The following is an 18,794-nucleotide window of genomic DNA, read 5'->3' as shown; positions in this document are numbered from 1 at the left end:
TAGCTGAGGGGTATGGAATTCATAACGTGCTACATTTAGAATGGCATGTTGTAACTCAATCTTTTTAAATGTTGCTGGCCTGAAGCTTCATAGACTAGTTTGAATTTTCAGTAAAAATGGATTATTTTTTTTAGTAGTAAAACCCCCCAATCCCTTAATCTCTTCAATCGTTAAACATTTTCTGAGCGCAAAAGTACTTGGAAATGTTTTTCCACTTGTTTCACATGTTTTGTGACACCTAAAATAGTTTTCATTTGAAAAAAAAAAAAAAGAAAATCATGTACATGCTGTAGGTGATTAGTTGTTTAGTGAGATCTGGTGTGTTTATTTTATTTTATAAATATTGGAAACAGCCGACCGAGTTAAGCATTGGCTTCAGCTTCCGGGTAGACCAGCCAGCCTTTTTCACGAGCCTGCTCTGCAGACCGTGAGTGCTCCTTAGGCAAAGTTGTGGGAGTGGCGCAGCCAGAGGTCAGACACGTATAGCCTGTGAATGGCAAGGGGCCATGTCCTAGAAGGGCAGCATGGCAAAACTGTTGCTTGTAGCCTACACCTTCATCCCATATTTCGATTAACACAGCCAGCCATGTGGATCCAATTGTAGGATTAGGGTCTGAATCTGGAGTAAAGAAAAACTTGGTGAAGAAATATGTCCCTGCGTGGCACTCATTTTCCTTTCATTTCCCTACTTTTAGACTCAGCTTTATATATAGGTAAAAGAGGCAGCTGCTGGTGCATTTGACAGATGGAGGTAAGAAAGAAAATCAAACGGTGGCAGCCCAGTTTTCCCAGGCAGCATCCCTCTTGAGTGGGTTTTCTGGCTCCACGAACGTGTCTGTAGCTGTGGCCACACTGTTGGTATGAGCTAGGAAGGGTCAATGAGAGGAGGGAGAGCATAATTACAGGGTGTGACAGGTTAAAGTGGAGAAAGGTGATTTATGAAGGATGCCATTAAGAAAGAAGACAAAATTGCAGGTAAGATTTTGGAGATTAAAAGAAGAAAAAGTAAAGAAAAATGTTAATAGGAAAAAGGAAATGACAATACATAATCATTGGTACCCCCAAAGATATGTTGGCCTTTGAGACAGCGTTCTTGTTAGACGCACAGGCATTTATGGGAAGTAAGAGGATGGAGTATGTGTATGTATGACAATTAATCTCTACAGGAAATGTAAGGGATGCTGAGAAAGACTCCAGATCAGAGACAAGGTCTACTCAGAGGTCTGAGATAAAATTGAGAGTGGAGCAAGGAGACCACAGGAGCAATGCCAAAGACAAAAGACTAAAAAAATAAAATTAGAAAAAAAAATCATATTTTTTTTGTAATTTAATAAAGATAGTCATGTGTGCTTGACCAGAGAAGTCAATTCACAAAATGTGAGAATTAAGATAGAATCATAGAAAAATTTTGATTGAAAGGGACCTTCCAAGGTTATCACCCGGTGCAGTGCTCCGCTCAAAAGTCAGGACATCATCCAGAGGAGAAATTGGAATAGTGGTTTTCAGAGAATTTGATTAGTTTGTGTGTGCTTATGGACCAGATATCTGGAAGCCAAAAAAAGGTATTTGATGTTCTGCTTGTAGTATGCTTTTTGTGTGTTCTTTAAGTTGTAAAAAAGAGTATATATAATTCTGGATTTTTTCATGTTTTACCTTTTAGAAAACTGTGGTAAGACTGTCAAATTCAAAGCATTAATGATCTGATTTGCATTTTTTGTAGATTTATGATCTTGTACATACAGATGATGTGTGTGCATTTGAACTGAAGTATATTCAGAGGGATCTTAAAACAACCAATACCTTTGAGTTGTTTAATTAGATCACACAAGGTCATGTTTCATTGACTTGAAAATCTGTTTGGAGCATATGATTCACTTTGGAATTGGAAAACAGATTAATTTTCAGTCCCACAAACACTTACAGGCTTTAAAAGAGTGCTTGCTGTTGATGAACACTTCCATTGAGACATGTATGCTGTGTCCGCTCTCCCCTAAAAGGGATTTTCTACCCAGTCTCTTGTTGACTGCTTCCTATTTCTTTTAAGTGAGGTAGGCAAGCGCAGCCACTGTGCTGTCTAGTGTGAAACGGCTTCTGCCCTGGAAACAGTGCTTGGGAAAAATTCAGTCATTTGCAAGATTTTCTCATTTTATTAAAACCAATGCGAATCTCTGCAACATACAAAAGTGACTGTATTTACATAACTTCATTGTCAGTCCACATTGAAACAAACTGAAAAAGCCAGTAGGCTAGAAAATCATAGTTTTAATAGGGCTTATAGAGCTTAACTGAGAATGGAGACCTGAGAATAGAAAAATATAAAATATGAAAGTGTGAACATACATAACATGTTTATGCTGTGTGTATTTTGAGCTGTGCATAGCATAGCTGTATAAATGGCATGATCTGTATTTTTGCTGTGTATAATTACACTTCTCTATTCCTACAGTATATATTTCTACAGAATTTATTATCACTTTAAATACAGAAAAACAAGTCTTTTACCCTGAACTATCCACTTCTACAATTTTTTTTGTAAGGCAATTACTCCACCTGATGCATGTTTTCCTTCCTGTGTAAATAGCTGTGACTTGCTATAGAGCTGATGTAGATGCAGAAGACCTTAGACTTCAGACTGTGATCTTTCAGTCCAGTTCCGTATCAGTGGGAATTGCAGGAGATCAGATCATACCTCTTTTCACTTCACCAGTGGTGTTCGTTTCTCTCATTCCCTGCAATGTTAGTTCTTTTGCAGTGCAAGAACTCCTCTAAACGATGGCTTTGTTTATCCAAGGTTTCATATGCTTAATGCATCTTGAAGCTGGGAAGCATGAGAGCCAAACTAGCTTCACTTTTGCTAGGTCACATAATAATCCCAATGGCTATGGGATAGCATGAACGTCAGCTGAGATTGTGTGTGCTTGCCATGGACTGCTGGATGTCTTACTGGGGGATTTCCTGGGTCATACTATGAGTATGTGATTTAACTAGATTGAATCTAGTTTTTGTATGCCTTATGTGCTAGAGTTAACTCCTGTAGCTGTGCAGACGTGTTCACAGTACAGCATTTAAGTAGTTTTCTTTATTTGTTACTATAGGTAGTGATTTACTTATAGGTGGTGATGTTCTGGCCTCACAAACAGGCCTAATAACAGATTCTGAACCCTCTTTGTTAAGAAAAAAATAGTGCCCATAGGACAGTGACTACAGCCATAACTGTATTGATCATTATGATTCTCTATAATAGTGTCATGTTGTTAACACAGCCAGACTCGAAGAATTACAGCGGTGGGAGAGCAATCTGAATCAGATCCACTGAATCTATTTCTAGCAGTTAATTATCAGCATAAATTAGCTGTCTATACTAGGCTTTTTTCCTTTCTCTGCGAGACTGTTTATTGAAAGTTCATTGTCAGCCAGGGGAAGAGCGTGCTTTCCTTAATCCAGTTCTCCCTACACGATCAGCAGAAGTCCTTTTCTAAGTTAATTCAAATATTTTTTTAAAAGGGATCAACACTCAGGTGATCAGTAAAAGGCTAGCTTAACTTCTTTGAAATTCCCCTTGTACCTGAAAAAAATCAGTCCAGGTACCTAAAGAGAAGCAGGTTGTGCCTTACTGTCCTCACCTCAGAGTTTATTTCAAACAGTGCAAATGAGCAGACATAAAAATACTAGGCTTTATCACTTGCTCCTTGTATTAGCAAACATTGAATAATTAAGAGCTAGATGCTACAGGGAACGATTCATATAAGAGTTTTTATATAGTACATCACATAAAATTAATTTTAAAGCTCACTTTACCAGCTTATTTTTATTGCTCAGTGTCCAAACATACTCTTTATGTCCTTGAGAAGAACTTAGACCTTGGACTTATCAGTGATAATTAATTGCCAGCAAACCGTAAAACTGCTGAGTCCAATCCAACAAAAGCATTAAAGTGATTATTTATTTTTTTCATTAACATTAAAATTGGAATTGTATATATACATACACACATGGGTATACAACATTGGGAAGAGTTCTTCGTACACCAGAGAGTTGTGCTGCCAGTCAGAAGGACCTCAATAGGCTGGAGAAATAGGCACCCTTCAGGAACCTATGAAGTTCTGCCAGCAGCTCAAGGGAGGTGACTCTTCACCTCTCCTCAGCACTGGTGGGACCACATCAAGTCCAGATCTGGGCTCCCCACATACAGGAAAGAAGTGGAGGTACTGGAGCAGGTCCAGGAAAGGGCCGTGAAGGTGACTGAGGGATTGGAAAATTTGTCATGAGGCGAGGCTGAGAGAGCTGGGGTTGCTCAGAAGTTGAAAGTAAATTTTAAAGGCAGGAGACAGCATTTCAAAGGTAAAAAAAACATTTAAACTTCTCCCCAGTTCACCTGTTCCTTCCCCTTGAAGAACTATGTATATTGTCTGATCTTGTGAACATGATTGCTCTCACGTATGCAGTTCTTCTTAAGACCTGAGCCCATAATTGTGAGGCTCATCTGTACAGATATCCCGCTTTTAAATTTAAAATGCTGTATGTTGCTAAATAATCCTTTATAACAGGTACAGGTGGTAAATCTGAGACATACTTGTACTGTAAAAGTTAAGGATATTTGGATTTTTTACTTTGTTTCCTCTGTATATGGGCTTGGCAGCATTAATTCAGGAAGGTTTAGAAGATTATGTGTACATGACAGCCCTGAGGATTTCCATCATTGTGATTTTCTTTCCAACTCTTTTTTTTTTTTTTTTTTGAAGAGTATAATGACCTATGACAACTAAGCTTTATTCTCTGTGGAGTCTGACATTGCTTCTGTTTAATGGATCAGACAGTTTGTGATACATCAGTACAAGACACTTTCTTCCCCACGTCAACCTGGGGTACCTCTTCAATATTTCCCATCTGTGCTGACCTGTGTGATCAAGAGGTCATGTCCTGAAGTCAAACCCAGAATCGAAACACTCACGTCTACCACGGGCCAGACTATTAATGTAACCCATTTAATTTACATCAAGTTGGAACTTGACATTCAATTTCTCAGTCCAGAAGCAATTATTTTTAAAGGAACATGCCAACAATATTGCTTGGCTTAAAATAGTGAAAGTTCAAAAGGGTAAAAAACATTTCACACCATAAATAAAGAATTGATTATACTTGAAAACAAAGTTTGTAATTACTACTGACATTTCTGAGCCTAGATGAGGTGCCTTTTATGCTTAAAAACTGATGTCATTTATGCCACTGGGATTATGGGAACCTTATGTAAGGGTCTGAAATAGTCCTTTGCTGGTATTTTAAGGATCAAGAGGAAAACAAGAATATTTTACACAATGCTTGTGTGAAACATATTTTTTTTTTGTCAAGCGAGGGTGCAAAACTAATTGTGGGTGCTCAGCCTTTAGAAGAACAGGAATTCCCCTGCCTCCTTTACCCCAATAGCTCCATCAGCAGGACCACTGGCATAATCAGTAAAACTGAATACTTTGGGATGGAAACTTATGTTGTCCTTCTTGCGTGAAAACCAAGCCTCCAAGGTGCTAGCAGATTTTAACTAGGAATAGCCCTGATCTAGGTCATCAAATTACTCTTCTGTATGTAAAACCATAGTGCTTATTTTTTTCCATAGCTCTTACAGTCCTGGGGGAACTTTGCATGATTGGCCAAGGACCAATATCCCTGAACTCCATGTGGAAGTTTCTGCTAATCAAACTGGGTGGTGCAAAAGCCAAAAATTGATGTTAAGAATTTGGACTAGCAAACAGTGTTCATCACAAAATCTTCAAGAAATAGCATCTTCCAGATCAGGCTCTAATGACTGTGTTGAAATATCAGCTAAAACTAGATTTTGCTGATGTGTAGCAGATGCTCCACATAGACAGTATTTCATGCTCCCTCTACCGGCTAATAGCTACAGGAGTACAGAGAACTTTCTTAGTTCTGTAAGAGCTCTTATGTCTCTCAGAGCTCTGCTGGTACCAAAATGCTGATGCTTGTTCAAACAAATGGCATATTTTCACATATTAGGCCAGCTTATACTTTCTGGGGGTGCTAATACAAAGAAACAGTTTCCCAAGTAAAGCCCTTTATCAAGGGTGAAGAAGAATGCTATCCCATTGCTGTAGTTATTTGGGGATGTTTATGTGTGAGAAATGGTATCTCAAAGGCATGTAAAAATCCGTGAGTGTGAAAACAGAGTAGCTAAGCTATATAAAAATGTAACCTCGAGGGAGTTGCATTGCCTCGAAGTGATGAATGGCATTACACCATTTATATTGGATGCCATGGCAGGATAACAGCAGCCTGCATACTTTAATCCTAAATAATTTTACTCGTGCGTCTTGACTTTCTATCTGAATAAGGCCAATATTGCTTTCATAACAAATATATACAGGTTTGGCATGCAAACATCACACATTTCCCACTGTCAGAAGCCATGCAATTAAAATAATTAATTAGTAATGAAGACCAACATAAACTCTGCTTATTACCAAGCTTAGGGATGGCATGCTGCAAATCTTGCAGAAAGGAACGAAGACAAATCTTTTATTCTTTCCACAAAACAATCCAGCCGTAAAACTGTGCACTTCAAAATAGAAAAGATGAAAGTTGTGGACCTGTTTAATTAGTGATCAAAGAAAGGCTTTCTATAAGCAGAACAATAAAGTACTTTGAAGCAGCTATTGCATATGTGTTTACATATACGTGTGTATATATGTGTGTCAGTGCATATGTGTGTGCGTACACACGTTTATACATACATACATGCATATGGTTCAGAACTCCTTGCCCATGTGCTAGTTCTGACCGAACTCCTCCAGCTTCTCCAATGTCACTCCTGAGTTCCTCCGTTATGGGGGGAAAAGAGAAGTAATGCCTCGTAAATGTTTGGTTGTATAATTTACTGTGTTTCCAATAAACTGGATTTTAATGGGGTTCACAATAGGGAAATTATTAAGGCTGTTTTCAAAATCATCTGTTGAGTAAAACATTGAACTATTAAACTGGGTCATTTTGTTTATCGCTTGACATTTAACCTTAGATTTTCCATAAATTAGAACGTATCGAGGAAGTAAAATATATTAATCCTATAGCACAGGTCTTCTCCTTACTGTCTACTTATTAAGCACTTTCTCCATCTTAGTGAAAACTGTACGACGTGTAGATTTAAAGAAAGTTAATTTCTGTTTGGAAAAAAGTTGTGCATCTGCTTGACTTCACAATTTGACTGTAATTTGACCAGAACCATGTAAGCTTATACAACACAATGCTAAAAAGCATATGCTGTAAAGTAGCTCCTGAGATGGATAATCAAATTCTTAAGACGAGCAAATTTCTGCTGTCAGTTTAGTATGTGCAAGACCTTTGATTTCACCAGCATTTGTGCATGGTTATCACTTAGACCACACTTTAAACTCTACTTTCATTAGTGGTTGTCTTTGCCATTGGATGCATGTGTATGCAAGAAACACCTCTCTTTAGGAAACTATATAGGACTATCTGTAATGCCAGGGTGTGCTAGACATGTAGCAGTAGCATTAGGATGTATATCAGGAGATACACAGCAGCTTCTGTTTATATTAGGGAAATAAAGGTTACTGCTTTTTCAACAACAAGAAAAGCAGGGCAAAATGAGTCTTATGTTCATTTCCAGGCTGCATTGCACGTTGATAGGCTGGGGCACAGCAAGCAAGAAATGAAAAGGCCAGAGAAATTGTTCAACAGAGAAAGATGGAACTGAGCGGGTTCATAAGCTCAGCCAAGAGGTGACAAAACTGGATTGTAGGAGACTATAAATATCTGAGGTATGCCAATTAAAAAGGCTAGGAAAGTTTTATTCACAGTATTAAGAAAAAAATCAAAAAGGTGAGTAGGTAGAGCCTGAAGAAAGCCCCAGAAGGAAAATTCTTACTGGATATTTAGGCTAGTTTTAATAAGTAGTCAATCATATGATGGAATGACCCACCAGGAATAAATGTCAGGAAAATAATAGGTGCTTGAAAAGCATTATTCCTGCTGCCAAATGATATACAATTGTCGTCTTTTTTTTTTTTTTTTTTTTTTTTTTTTAAAGCTCTTTCTGCCAGGTACTGGACTTAGAGATTCCTTAAATGTAAGGACGTTATCTGTCTGTATGTTGCAAGATCTGGGAGCTTATGGATGAAAAGCCATTCATACCCTCCTCCTTCCCTTTAAGGAAAAAAGCTTTTCATGCTAAAAAGTGTTTATATGCAACACTGTTTAACACAGAGAGATGTGCCAGATTCAAAATATCCACTGCTTGCAGGCTCTGTCAATCATGTCGGACTACATTATACAACTTAACATATCAGTGTAACTGGAGAAAATAGATCATAATGATGGGTCAGCTGTGAAATTTTAAAGCATAAAACTCTCTACATGTTCTGAAAATTATATTAGTAGATGCTTCCTACTGTTTTAATTTCATATATTTCTAAGTCAAAAAAAACCCCCACACATCTTCACATTTGTACATTCTTTTGGTGCTGAATAATGCAGAAATGATGGCTGCGATCTCTCTGCATTTCCAGTGCAACTTGCCACAAGAAAAGGAGAGATATTTCTCATGTAATATATATTTCTCATTAAAAGATAGACATTGGTGTATCGAGGCCCAAAGTATTATTCTCAGAGTTGCAAACAAATTGTCAGGTCTGGGGGCTAATTCTCTAAAGTATTGTCATGAAAAGTTCAAGGGCTCCTCTCTTAATGATCATGGTTCTGCTTTTACGAAATTTTGACATGGACCATCATTGCCAGAGAAAATACTCTTCCATCAAAAGGTTCTCTTGTGCAATAGGAATAATAGGCACAAGCTGAAGTTTTCAATAAATGGGGTCCTCTGCATAGTTGGCACCCATGCTAGGTGCATATTTTGTACCTGGGATCTGAAATTATTTCAGTCTCTACTTGGAGCATGTTAAATATGATAACTGGATCTACTGATGTACAAATACACCCTCCATGGGTTCTTGTGGGACTCCACTGTTCATAAGGTTATGTCATACCTTATGATCCTGTCGGACCTTAGTCTTTTTTTCTGGTTTTCTGAAGTGGGGATAATACTTATGTACTTCACAGTAACAACATATGACTGAATTTGCTTATATGCATGAAATGTTCAGAGTTTAGTGAGGCTAAACCCAAGCTGCAGAATATTGTAGTAAATACAGAAAGATTATCAGGTGGTATCAACATCAGTTAGAGACACATGCTGCTGTTTTCTGAAGTGTCTCCCACCAAATTGGAATTCTTTAACCAGCGATAAACACTAGGTAACCATTAGAACAATACGCATTTAAACAATCACTCTTGCAGTCCGCTGCCATGCAGGGGGGCAAGTTAAGTCATAAGAAGATTAATTTTTGCAAAAAATGGTACTACGCTTTCACAAAGTATTTCAAGATATAGGCGTTAAGGGAAGAGCTGTCATGAATAACACGAGTCCGTCTTAGCTGCTGTGGTGATTTATATGCCTGAAGAATGTAAAAATTACACCTTCTTGCACTAAATAGTACTTTTTACAGTTGTTGAAGAGGAGTGCTACCTGCAGTAGAAATGAAATAGAAATGTCCCATGAGTTCTGTGATGGAACCTGGTACAGGCATGACAAATTCCTCCAGATATAGCCTAACTTCAGTGCTGCCATCAATGTTTTGAGGTATGCTTGCTTCATAGGGCCTTTATGTTACAGAGCGTGCAAATTGTGAGTTCAACCTCAGCTCTCCTTCTGGGGGCCTATCTAGAGAAAGACTAATTATACTAACCTAGCAATGAGTCTGGTCTGGGAGCTAATCCACTGAGAAGTGATTAGTGCTTATTGCAAAGAAAGCAGTTTGGTCAATCGTGAATAAAGAGACAAGCAAGAAATTAGTGAATATGCTGCATTCTTGGAGTCTGAAACCATTTGCAAAGCTGTCTGCCTCTTTCCCTGGAGTAGTCCACAGGCCAGGGCTAAAGGACACACTCTGTCATTCAAAAAGAATATCCTGAATTAAGAAATTAAGAAAAAAGAGAAGGAAGAGCTCCATGACAAAAGTAGAGGAGGAGGGGGAACTGAGAAGGAGCCAATTCTGATGACAGTGTGAACAACTCCTTACCAGGATGCTACCGATTGAAGAAATGTTAAATACTAGTAGAGGATAGAATCGTTAAAAGCCTGTCCAAATGTTCTTTCAAGATCAGAGCCTTTCGTAGAGATGGAAAAAGTAGTCCTAATTGACTATTTTTTTGTGTAGGGTTTTTACAGGCAGTAAGTGCCTGCCAGGCCCTGAGGGCATCCTGTGTTGGTAGAGCCCTTGCCTGCACTGGTCTTGTAATGCTGAAGCTGCTAGAGACTGGCTGGGAGCCATGAGAGAAGGTCCTCCTCCTTGTGCTTTTGGAGATCACAGAGTCTGGAACGGAGATAAGGCAGCACTGCAGAAATATCTCTAGGAATGCAGTCACTTCTTTCCCATGCTCAGAAAATAGCAACACTTTTTCACCTGTTGCTGTACAACTGCCCACCATCACAAAGTCAATTTTGTAAGGGAACCTTTCGCAGCAGTCTAACAGCGTAAAAGGGATCCTGTACTGATTGTGAATTGAATTTAGGTGGAAAGGATGTATGTTTGCATCCCTGTTACAGCCTCTCTGTGGTTCTAGAGTGGTACGAAGCCTATAAATACATCAAGCCCTAATTCTGTTTTTCAGTGTTTCACATGCGTAGTACTGGTATTTGGAAGGTCTCCTTCAACCAGCTAACCTTGAATGGGTGCTTGATAGTAGCAGCATTTTACTTCTTGAACCTTTGCTTGTACAGGAATAATAATTAGCTAACAGAACCTCCAGACCTGTTAATTTTGAACTCGAGTGCTCGTCTTGCCTGCAGGAGAAGCCTGAGTCCCACTGAAAAGATGAGAGGCACCCTTGCCACCTTCTTAATTTAAAAATTGTCTTTTCTCTCTGTGTCTCTTCCTTTTTTATCATCGTTCCTTCCTTGAACAGTCTTGTCTTCTTCTAAGGACTCAGAATCAAGAGAAAATAAGCTTTTAAACTTGATGGCTCGCTATGAAATAAAGGGAATTAACCTGGTGTAATGGTGGAATGATTGACTACCGTGGTGTGAACAGCTGAATGACAGACAAGGAATTAAAGGAAAAAATAAAATTTGGAGTTTGGAGACAAGATGAGAACTCTGCTGTTCATCTGCTTGATTTCATTTTTGTAAGACTCACAGCACTTTATATATCTAAGAAAGACGGTAGCTCTGTGATGATTGTACTGATGGTTAAGAAGGGGATTTAAAAAATAGAATCATAGAATCATAGAATCATAGAATTGTTGAGGTTGGAAGGGACCTTTAAGATCATCGAGTCCAACCTTTAGCCTACCCTGACAAGAGCCACTTCTAAACCATGTCCCTAAGTGCCCCATCTACCGTTTTTTTAAACACCTCCAGGGATGGTGAATCCACCATCTCCCTGGGCAGCCTATTCCAATGTTTAATAACCCTTTCAGTGAAAAAATGTCTCCTAATATCTAATCTAAACCTCCCCTGACGTAACTTGAACCCGTTTCCCCTTGTCCTATCACTTGTCACCAGGGAGAAGAGGTCAGCCCCCATCTCTCTACAACCTCCTTTCAGGTAGTTGTAGAGGGTGATAAGGTCTCCCCTCAGCCTCCTCTTCTCCAGGCTAAACAACCCCAGCTCCCTCAGTCGTTCTTCATAAGGTTTGTCCTCCAGACTCCTCACCAGCTTTGTAGCCCTTCTCTGGACACGCTCCAACACCTCAATGTCCCTCTTGTAGCGAGGGGCCCAAAACTGAACGCAGTACTCGAGGTGGGGCCTCACCAGTGCCGAGTACAGGGGGATGATCACTTCCCTAGTCCGGCTCACCACACTATTCCTGATACAGGCTAGGATGCTGTTGGCCTTCTTGGCCACCTGGGCACACTGCTGGCTCATATTCAGCCGGCAGTCAACCAACACTCCCAAGTCCTTTTCTGTCGAGCTGCTTTCAAGCCACTCTGCCCCAATCCTGTAGCGCTGCATGGGGTTGTTGTGTCCCAAGTGCAGGACCCGGCATTTGGCCTTGTTGAACCTCATACCATTGGTCTCAGCCCATCGGTCCAGCCTGTCCAGATCCCTCTGCAGAGCCAACCTACCCTCAAGCAGATCAACACGCCCGCCCAGTTTAGTGTCATCTGCGAACTTACTGAGGGTGCATTCGATCCCTTCATCCAGATCATTGATAAAGATATTAAAGAGAACCGGCCCCAGCACCGAGCCCTGGGGGACACCACTAGTGACTGGACACCAACTGGATTTAACTCCATTTACCACTACTCTCTGGGCACGGCCATCCAGCCAGTTTTTTACCCAGCGAAGAGTACACCTGTCCAGGCCATGAGCAGCCAGTTTCTCCAGGAGAATGCTGTGGGAAACAGTGTCAAAAGCTTTGCAAAAATCCAAGTAGATAACATCCACAGCTTTTCCCTCATCCACTAAGTGGGTCACCTTATCATAGAGGGATATTAGGTTTGATAGGCATGACCTGCCCTTCACAAACCCATGCTGACTGGGCCTGATCACCCTGTTCTCCTGCATGTGCCGTGTAATGGCACTGAGGAGGATCTGTTCCATGACCTTCCCAGGCACCGAGGTCAGACTGACTGGCCTGTAGTTCCCCAGATCCTCCTTCCGGCCCTTCTTGTGGATGGGTGTCACATTTGCTAACCTCCAGTCAGCTGGGACCTCCCCGGTCGTCCAGGACTGCTCATAAATGATACCAAGTGGCCTGGCGAGAACCTCCGCCAGCTCTTTCAATACCCTTGGGTGGATCCCATCCGGCCCCATAGATTTGTGCACCTCCAGGTGCTGAAGCAGGTCCCTCACCATTTCCCTTTGGATTAGAGGGGCTTCATTCTGCTCCCCATCCCTGTCTTCTAGTTCAGGGGTCTGGGTGCTCAGGGAACAACTGGTCCTACTGCTGAAGACTGAGGCAAAGACTTCATTAAGTACCTCAGCCTTTTCCTCATCCTTGGTCACTATGTTGCCGGCCCTATCTACTAGAGGACAGAGATAATCCTTAGTCCTCTTCCTATTGCTAATATATTTATAGAAGCTTTTTTTGTTGTCCTTGACAACAGAAGCCAGGTTTAGCTCCAGCTGGGCTTTGGCCCTCCTGATTTTTTCCCTACATAGCTTAACTACCTCTTTGTAGTCGTCTTGAGTGGCCTGCCCTTCCTTCCAGAGGCCATAGATCCTCTTTTTTTCCCTAAGTTGCAACACTAAATAAAGAAACAAAAAATATATGTATGGATGTTAAGCTTTCCAATTTGGTGATAATGTGCCTACTATCCCACCCATTACTCATAAATAATATTTACGCCTGTATAATACTGTCACAGGCCAGGGGAGAGGAGACATAGTCTATCCTGTCGTCTGCCAGTAACAGACCTGTGGGCTTCTGTGTTTCCTTCACCCCAGCTTAAGTGCAGAATGAGGGTCCAAATGATTCCATTTTTAAGCACTGGTCCCGTGATGTTCACAGTTCAGCATCTGGGTTGAGGTTTTCTTTAGTTAGTTGAGTGTTCAGTGCTCTCCCATACCGGCCATTTATCTGCCTCATCTTTTGGCTCCAGGAGACAGCTACTTTCCCCCATGCATATGCCAGGAATTCAATACACATACGACACCAGTCTGATCATATCATTTTCTCTTGCAGCAGTCCAACAGACTGGGAAAAGGGCCAAGGAGATTTAAAAGGGAAAAACAGAAAACAAGGCAAATAAACGAAAAGGCCAAAACACACTTAGGAATTCATTATGCTGAAGCAAGCGGCAGTGCTGGTGGCACAACTGGCACATAGCGGATAACAAGACGCCAGAAGTGGTAAGGTCCCCAGCAGCCAGCGCTCGTCTGCATGCCAGCAGGCAGCAGGCACCCTGCCTACAAACGGGTTAGTGGTCTCTACTCCTTCTACACTCATTCTGCCGAAGCAAAATGGAATGGTCTTATCCCTGCTGGCAGCACTGCCCCACCTGCCTGGGGACCACGGGCAGCACTGGGAGCCTCACACGCTCCCGCCTCCTTGGGCTCAGATCAGGGCTGGAACGTGTCACTTGACGAACCTTGCAAGTTCAGAGGCTCTTTAATTTTGACATGGTGTTAAGTTTACTACAACCTGGTGAAATGAGTCACTACCAAATCCATAGCTCTGCCCTTCTCCTTTCCCACGTGTTTTCATGAGGATAGTGAAAAGTTTAACCTTTCAAATAACAGTCTTTTTAAAAAATATGCAGTGCTAGAGCAATACAATATATCCATGACATGAAAGGACACAGTGCTAGGGTAACTATTGCCTTTAGCTAGCAGCAACAAATCACAAGCCCTTTAAAAGAAAGACCAATCTATTAAAAATACTGTTGTGCTAGGGGGGCAGAGACCAAGGTAATAAAAAAATCTAGGGCTTGCTACTGCAGAAACAGTGAGACCTCTTGAAATCTGAGTATCCCTGAACCCTTTGATTTAAAAGGGAGATGGAGAAGTTTGAGCCTTCGTAGAATCTGCGCAGAAATTTTCTATCTTGGATCTAGGATAAGGCATATATTCAATGGCCTCAAAGAGTTCCTAGCTGGGCTAAAGTCTGGGATTTTTATTTTTTACTTTTTAAGTTTAAGAATTAAATTGTATAAATAATTTTCCTTGCAGGTTTGTTCCTTCTAAGACTTTTAGTAGGACTACTGACTATTTTTCAAGTTACATCAACAATCACCATCTATAATAAGATACTGCCAGATAATATTTATTCCTTTCTCCCATCTGGGAGGGGACACATTTTATCCTGACATAGGCATGTGTTTAGGCTCCATTATCTCCTGCCCTTGCAGCTAAAAAGTGTAGTCCAAAAGGTAGATACTCTCAGCTTTTCAGTTGGATTGCAGTAATTTGTTTGCAATCTTATCCAGTGCGTTCAAAGATGTCACTTTATGCTTGTTACAAAATTGTCAACTGTCCTCAATTTAATGACATCTTTCCATTGATTTCAGTGGCTTTTGGATCAGGCCCCTGCAATGCAGGGTATGTGGATTATTATTTCTTCATATTACCCTGAACAGTGAAGTATGATTATAATGTTCTGCAAGTGCTTTACTGAGGAAAGAGGCATAATAAAATACTGAATGTAGTTAATGTGATTAATTAAAGAAAATCTTTGTCCTGTTTCAATAGGAATCTGAGGCTTTATACCTAAAGCATATACAACTATTCAGGTGTTAAGGCTGGAAGAATTACTGACCTACAGCTGCAGAAATGTAGGACTTTGGCTGTCAATGAGATGTACTGATACTCAGAAGAAAGGATGTGACCTTTTTCCCAGCTGACTGTTAGTTCATATACACTAGATAAGCGCCCAGTGATCCTGATCAGGGATTGATCTGCTACCTTGAATCATACTACTGCTGTCAACTCTAATCCTAAATCTTCCTTAATTCCCGTTAAAACATATGATTTATTTATTATTAATTTGGCTGTAAATGGAGAAATTACTTGTTACCATCAGAAGTGAATGTTTCCATTCCACGTTATAGGCTTTTGTCAACACTTCTGACATACAAGGAGGTTGAGGCTCATTTTGAGCATTTTCCATTTCCAAATTACCTGAAGGATGGAGAAGGGCTGGAGAGAAATGTGCAGTGTTACTGGGAGGACTGGGGACATTGGCTGCGTTGTACTAAGGGCTGCTAGAACAAAGCCCGGGAGCCCAGGATGCTAAGTGCCACCTAGAGCGATCCTCCTGTCTTCTGTACAAACACGTACATTGCTTGACTAGATTGTATCTCACACAGGCTAGCAAGTAAAGAGTTTAAAATTTAGGCCCTGCTGAAAAACAGAGGCAGGAGAGGAGGTGACAAGAGCAGCAAGACTAACCTTGTTTTGCCGTTACTTTGCAGCATGTTACGAAATGACATTTCACATGCAGCTTTTACAGCCATCCCTGTTAAAGATTACGTTCTTCCTGCCTCCAGCTGTCTGGACACACTGTTTTGTTTTTTTTGTAATGAAAGTTATACATAGCATCCAACAGATACATGGGTAACTAAACTTACATAAGGTTTTAAAAAACGTAATGTTATTTGCATATAAAGTAGCAGAAATTTCAGAGTTCCCAAGACTTTTCTCAGTCTTGCTTTGGAGAGTCCTGCATTGTGATTTAGGAGCTTACTTATTGAAAAAAAAAAAAAAAAAGTTGTTTAAGATTGATATATTTAAATAGATTCTGACACTCTTTTTCCAGACCAGTTGGAGCCTGTCTACATGGGTCCACTGACTCCCTGGGGAGTAAAAGAGTCCATGCAAATGAAACCAGCAGAATCACAACCCAAACTGGGCAAACAAGCCAGGTGAAGGCAATTGATATGAAAGTGGGAGAATAAAGGATGATAATTAAACAAGGAAACACCTTCTGGGTTGCCTAACAAAGCACAGGAGTTTTTAAATCAGGGCAAGAGGGGAGGAAAAGCAACCTGAGAGTTGGATATCACTGGAAGGAAGAGAAAGAAGGGGTGTGTGAGGAGGTAAGGGTGCTTAGGACAGCCTGGGGGATATTGCAAGCTTTAGTAGAGCCCTCAGATTATACTCTCTTAGACAGAACAAAAGTACAACAGCAACACTTAGTGACAGGATAGGGAAGGACGGTTAAGGGGAAGGGATGGAACAAAAGCAAGCAGGTCTCAATGCCACTTTAAAGAGAAATAAAATGGGAATTCAGAGTGGTATCTGTGCTTTTGGTACCCTTTTGTATCTTCTATGTTGGAGATGTCAGTCATGCAACCCACTGGGGGACACAGGAATGTTTGTAAGCCTCTCAGTAGATGAATGAAATGAGAAACTGAAGACTGGTTAAATTAATCTATCTATATGTGGTTTTTTCCTTCAGATGGAAAAAGGGAATGGAGTGACAGAAAAATACTGTGAACCCAGAAGTGTACAATCCAAACCCAACTTGTTTGTGGCTGTGCTAAATAGCATAGGTTGTGTTACATGCAAATCTCAACACATCTTCTTTCTTAGGATTATGGGTACCTGTAACTTCAATAGGTTTTTTTTCCCTTAAGAACACAGCTATGCACACAACTTCAAATCATTTTTCATTCACGCTATAGAATATCACAACGCACTACATCATTGCCAAATTTATACAAAATGTTGCCTTGTGCTCCGATGAGAAGTGTTCCTGCCAGTCCCCAGTGCTGCTATACGGAATTACATGGGGACAGAAACACAGAAAGCTTGAGAGTTTTGCTTCATGGTTGTTTTATGAAAATACTCTCTTATTTATTAGTCATTGTTTTCGTTCATGTGATATAATACCTGTGCACAGTGAATTTCAGACTCGTGATAAAACACCGGTTCACTGAAGTTTATGGCATAATTCAAGCAAAGGGGGTTATGAGTGATGGAGCTTTGCAGCCAAGATGGTGGAAGTGACCGGGTCTCCCTGGGCTGCCTCAGGGGCCGTGCTCGGAACCTGCTGCTCTTTTCCTACCTCCACAACTTGTGCAGCCAACCCCCTTTATTCCATACAATGTGTGTACGGTGACCACCAGAGGGACCCTTTGCACTATGGCACCTTAAAACACATGACATTTTAAAGTTTTATTTACAGCCAGGCCTAAACAACGCGATATTGCAGTGCATCATTTCCTGAGCTTTCACCAAAGGATCCTTACCGGTAAAGCCTGGCTTGCAGCTACAGATATAGCCCTCGGCCTTGTCGTAGCTGAAGGTCGGTGGCAGGCCTGGCACGCTCCCGTAGCGGCTGGCCCAGGATCGCTCCACGCAGTCACCCCCAGAGAGGCAGGGGCTGCTGCTGCACTCCCCGATGTCCTCCTCGCAGCGGGAACCCGCATAGCCTGCGGAGAGCCGTGAGGAGAAGGCGTGTAATTGGTGTGCTACTCGCTCATTCCAGAGCTGAAAATATTATTACGAATTCTAGGTGCACTTGGTTTCGGACTCCGTCGTGTGCTAAAAGATTTCCTCTGCTTCTTGAAGGTCTGAAGGTTTCCCTGCAGCTCTCTGTCAGGGCTCTGCAGCAGGACGTTGCTCAGCTAGCTGAGCTTTGCCGTGCTCTACAGGCTTTGGGACTGTTTAGGAAGTAAGGCGGAGTTCTCTGCGGGTAACAAGGTGCTGCACTGTGGTGTACATACGCTCTCAGGCTGTGTCTTTTGCATCACCTCCCCATGACAGAGGAGGGCAGGGAGTATAAACTGTTTTGTTGTTTGTAAAGTGCTTTATCTGGAGTTTGAAATGCCACAAAGCTCCCCAATTTCTGGAAAATGCTAAGGGTTCTGCCCAATTTTTCCATTTCTAATGTATCAAGAACCATGTAGTCCAACGTGGCATTTACTCCTCACACTGCGCCATGCTCCTGCATCCTCAGTAAGAGCACAAATGTTAAACTTTCGAGAGAGACTTCTTGTACTTGGTCGGCATGCTGAGAGCTTCACAGAGTCTCTCAGAAGCGCAGGGTTTGTGTCCCCACTGCGGGTGTGGGAGCCTTTTCGCAAATGGCTGGATATGCAAGTGTCGCTGGTAGGGGAGAACACAGCCCAGCGTGTTTCACACTACACTGCAGAAGAATTTGCACTGGTGATATGAAGGAGACCGATTTTCCAACATGACAGCTTAATTTTATTCACAAACAGACATTTTGCATTGAAAAGTAAGTTTGTGGAATGGTTTAAAGGTCCTGTTAATGAAGACTAAAAACGGGTCGGCCACAGCAGTGATTCATGTATCGTATGGG

The 18,794-nt window shown here is 41.2% G+C and overlaps 1 protein-coding gene across 3 annotated transcripts in view; it reads right to left on the bottom strand.

Annotated features, from left to right (window-relative positions):
• The window catches only part of CRB1 (crumbs cell polarity complex component 1), a 132,444-nt gene that overhangs the window by 68,562 nt on the left and 45,088 nt on the right, over positions 1 to 18,794 (bottom strand). For all 3 annotated transcript variants that reach the window (XM_074596852.1, XM_074596850.1, XM_074596851.1), the window contains exon 5: positions 17,719 to 17,901. In XM_074596852.1, the coding sequence (XP_074452953.1) occupies positions 17,719 to 17,901 (183 nt within the window). The remainder of the gene's footprint in view (positions 1 to 17,718; positions 17,902 to 18,794) is intronic.

The sequence above is a fragment of the Larus michahellis genome, chromosome 8 (assembly GCF_964199755.1).
Source record: "Larus michahellis chromosome 8, bLarMic1.1, whole genome shotgun sequence".
NCBI classification, from domain to species: domain Eukaryota; kingdom Metazoa; phylum Chordata; class Aves; order Charadriiformes; family Laridae; genus Larus; species Larus michahellis.
This window is presented reverse-complemented; position numbering and strand designations above follow the sequence as displayed.